This window comes from Lactuca saligna, chromosome 2, assembly GCF_052625555.1.
Source record: "Lactuca saligna cultivar CGN05327 chromosome 2, ASM5262555v1, whole genome shotgun sequence".
In the NCBI taxonomy this organism is placed as follows: Eukaryota; Viridiplantae; Streptophyta; class Magnoliopsida; order Asterales; family Asteraceae; genus Lactuca; species Lactuca saligna.
In genome coordinates, this window is record NC_136418.1 from 188,911,109 (window position 1) to 188,915,248 (window position 4,140).

Genomic DNA, 4,140 nt, shown 5'->3' on the forward strand with positions numbered 1-4,140 from the left:
TAACCAATCTTTTTATGAAATATAACCAAAATATCAAATCCTCAACTTCCTGCTCCAATTTATATTAAAGTGCCACAAGGAATACAAAGGACCAAAACATTCATTCCATATTTTATTAAATATAAACTCATGCTTTATTAAAAAATTGTACTTAACCTTTTTTTTTTTAACCCCAATAAGACCATAATACTCCTTAAAATTTCATACATTTGTATATTATAATATCTTTTTTTTTTTTTTTTCATTGTAACTTGAAATTTTTACTAATTATAATCAAACATTTTTAATAAAGTTGTATATGCAAAGTGCAAACATCGAGTTTCAGTAAAAAGCATAAGTACATTGTTATTATGGGTTAAAGTTTTTTAATATAAGTTATGTTACTGTAGGCAACACATGTGACTGTTACAATCTGACCGAATAGGGACCACTAGAATTGGTGAAAAATAAGAAAACCAAACCAAAACAATCAAGCAAGTAAGTATGGAGTGAAAGCAGAGTTGGAAGGTGAGAGAGCAAATATAGATAGCATATCATGGTACATGAGGAGAGAGTAAAAAAAAATAATAATAATAACTCAAAAATCAAAGACAAGGCCAAAAAGACTCGCTCTATAATCTATATAATAAATATATATAGACAGACAGACAGACAACTTGAAACCAAATCAAATCAATGCTCCCATTTTTTCAATTCCATGCCATCTGGAGGGGTTCCTTCCACCATCTTTGATCCCACCTCTTTCCAGTTTGTTGACAACACTGTCCCATTCGACTCAACCTGTTGTTTCATTTTCATTTTCATTTTCATTTCTATCCTATATTATTGTATTAAAAAGATAAAAAAAAAAAATTAAATAATCTTACAAAAGATTTTCTCATGGCCCTTCTTGTATCATCATCTGCATCTTTGTATATATCACGGAAGAACTTGTTAAGAGCTGCATCCCCATCCAGTTTTTCATCTTTTTCCTGAAAACAAAACACAAAAGTTAAGTGAGGCATTGAGTGTGTGTGTGTGTATATGTGTAATCAAAGACAAAGTGTACTGTATACCTCCTTTTTCACTTGGGCTTCAAGCTTATCCCAGTCTTTGGTTGGTTTGGAGGACGGATATGCAGGTCTTTGATTACCTAAACAAAACAATACAAAAATTAACCTCCAGAAATTGTACATAAGTCTTATAATGTAAAGTAATAATGCAATGTAATCTTTTGAATTCCTAGTAGACTATGCTATGCAACCAGTTTTCTTCAGTTATCCGGTTGCAAAGCTTTATTTAAACAAGTTGTCTGTGATTCTTGGAATTATTTTTGAAAAACCATTTATGCAGACACCACTTTTATCCTTGAGAAAAGTATTGATGATGATATATAAAATTGAAAGTGAGGTTACCTGAAGAGACATTGCTCCTTTGTGCAACCACATTGTTATTACCATATTCAAGAGATGTCCAATGGATAGGTTCAGCTTTTGCAAGCCGGATTTCAACTTTGGTTGACAGAACTTCATATCTACACCTTGCAGGGACTATCTGTGAATTATCACAACAAAATATGCATATTAGTTATTATAATTAAGAAAAAAGAAACAAACAGTTTTTTTTTTTTTTTTTAATTTATGTGCATCACCTTCCCAAACAAGCGAGGCTGGAAAATGTAAGCATCTTCACCAGGGACATCAATGGTTACACTTATCTGGAAAAAGCAGCAGGAAGTCAACTCAGTCAAATATCAGACCCACTTTTTTCTTTATGAAAGTTGTAGGAAAAAAAAAAAAAACATGACAGATATATAGGAATTAAAAAGAGAAGTATACTATTTGCTCCCCATAATTGATAGACACACGGTTAGCTGCAACTCCCTTGGCAAATATGGTCACAACAACCTCCTCTGGCTTCTGATAAAATTCATGCCTGCAGAAAATTGAAGCACAGATATAAATCTGCAAGAAAACAAACACTCAAGGATGTTTTGAAACAAGTGAGGAAGATTTTGAGAAATAGATTCAGACCTGTATTTGGGTTTTGGTGGTGTTGTTGTGATGACCTGGCTAGATATATTCTTTTCTTCTTCAGCAGCTTTTGTAGATGCATCGGTTTTTTCTGGTTGATGAGAATTAGAAGTCACAGGGTTTACATCTGATGACTGTGTTGGTAGCTCACCATTTTCCTCTGTTGAAAAGGTGAAACACAAATCAGAAAGGCAATGTAGATGTACACTTAAAGCTTAATAAGTTAAGATGTAATCTTGTAAACCAACAATGTCCCTTTTATTGATGATATCGAAAATCAGATTCTATTGATGTTAGCATGCCTATGAATATTTAATTACCTGCAATGCACTTGTCACACTTTTTAATCCAATCTGTGAATCTTGTATCTTCTGGGGCAAATGCAGAGCCAGCTTCAAAGGCTGATTTGGCAGTCTGATATTCTTCAAGACTGAAACATGCTGTCCTGTATAACAGGATATAAAAAGTTACCACATGTTCAAAGATACAAAAACAACAACACATTCACAAAAATTGCATGGGTTAGAAGCAGGGTAGCATTGTGGAGAGTGCAGTTAAATCCTTCTATTTAACCAATACAAAAGTAAAATACAATAAACATAAATGTCGAGTTGTGAGACTAGATAGGAATTAATATGAGTTGTTCAAACAAACTCACCCTTTGCGTAAATATGCCTTGGGATTTGAGGAATCCAGTTCAATTGCTTTGTTTGCATCAGCAACAGCTTCTGCTCCCTCGAAGAAAAAGAAAAAAGTAATTTGTTATTAGATTAACATCAAAGAGAAGAACAATTTCAACAGAAGTAAGCAGATAGTACATACAAGTTAAACCTATTGCAAACCAACCCATGGTCCATATAATATTCCAATCAATTGCATATCCGAGTAAGTCAATATAAGATAATGTTTCACAATAATATTAGTATGTGCCTATAAAGGGCGCCCAATATCGTAATGAACTACAGACAATATTCCAATCAATTGCATATAATATTCCAATCCATTGCATATCCGAGCAAGTCAACATATCAAAAGATGATGGTTCACAATAATATTGGTATGTGCCTATAAAGGGCGCCCAATATCGTAATGAACTGCATACAAAATACATCAAGTGAACCTAATCTGCTATCTCGCATGCTTATAAAGCAAACACAGACACGAAGAAACTCAAAACCACACGCTCAAGTGATAAGCAAAAACGGAATTCAAAGGCATTATCTGAATTAGAAATCAAACTATAGACGATTACGAAAATCTCAGATTAGGTTAGAATTATCCGTAACATGTGATATCAGTGTGCTCTCCTCAATAGGATCATAAAAGAGTAGAGATATACCGGTGAAGTTTTTGAGTTTGATATTAGCCTGAGAACGATCGGAGAAAAGCTCGGAGTTCTTAGGATCGATGAGGATGGCTTGAGAATAGAGTTCAACGGCTAGTTCGAAATGGTCGTCGATAAAAGCCTCCTTCGCCTTAGCCGCGAGATCGGACGCCATCGGAGTAGCAGCAGAAGCCTCTGGAAGATGGTGGTTACTGGTTTGTAGGGGCAAAAAGCGAATGAATGAACGATGCTTGACTTGAATCGTTAACCAAAGAATGATTGGGGGGTTATATTATTGAAAAAAGGGAACCCGAGGCCTTGATCCAAATATCTATGGCTTCGTTCACACAAGAATAACCAAGTCTACGTCAACGCTTAAATTATAAATTATCACTTATGAGTTATGGTCATTATCAAAAGAATATTCACCATAAACAAAACAGAATCTAAATCGATATCTATTATTATACAGATTTCTCTTATATATATTAGATTTGAAATAGGCTTTCTTTTAATTGTGCATTTTTGGAAACGTGATATCTTGATTTCACTTGCATTATCCTAATTCAAACCTCTAGAACTATCTACTTTAAATTTCTAATTTAATCTAAATTTGTTTTTTTCTTATAAATATAATAGTTGATTTTATACTTAAAATAGCGAATGTAAACACCTAAATTTATTACTATTTTAGATGTTTTAGATTTCATAATTAGCACGACACCATATCTTTATTTTTAATTAATGTTTACACACACAATATATTACAATTTTAAATGATTTTATAACTTAAATATTTTCTTT

At 33.0% G+C, this 4,140-nt stretch overlaps 1 protein-coding gene across 1 annotated transcript; it reads right to left on the reverse strand.

Annotated features, from left to right (window-relative positions):
* Positions 1–484: 484 nt before the first annotated feature.
* On the reverse strand, positions 485–3,632 carry LOC145028551 (protein SGT1 homolog B-like). The gene is made up of 10 exons (XM_078977246.1): positions 3,352–3,632; positions 2,671–2,740; positions 2,333–2,457; positions 2,013–2,172; positions 1,818–1,914; positions 1,631–1,696; positions 1,395–1,533; positions 1,056–1,132; positions 867–971; positions 485–780 (listed from the first exon to the last, which is right to left on the reverse strand). Exons 1-10 carry the CDS (start codon positions 3,509–3,511, stop codon positions 673–675), a joined length of 1,107 nt encoding a protein of 368 aa, XP_078833372.1. The 5' UTR covers positions 3,512–3,632; the 3' UTR covers positions 485–672.
* Between the last annotated feature and the right edge of the window lie 508 nt (positions 3,633–4,140).

Bases quoted from the DNA above. Each gene is read 5' to 3' on its own strand.
- LOC145028551 (XM_078977246.1), bottom strand. From the start codon at position 3,511: ATGGCGTCCGATCTCGCGGCTAAGGCGAAGGAGGCTTTTATCGACGAC. The intron at 2,458-2,670 runs GTGAGTTTGTTT...CCTGTTATACAG, and splicing joins AAGGCATATTTACGCAAAGG to GACAGCATGTTTCAGTCTTG. The intron at 1,697-1,817 runs GTATACTTCTCT...TGCTTTTTCCAG, and splicing joins TCAATTATGGGGAGCAAATA to ATAAGTGTAACCATTGATGT.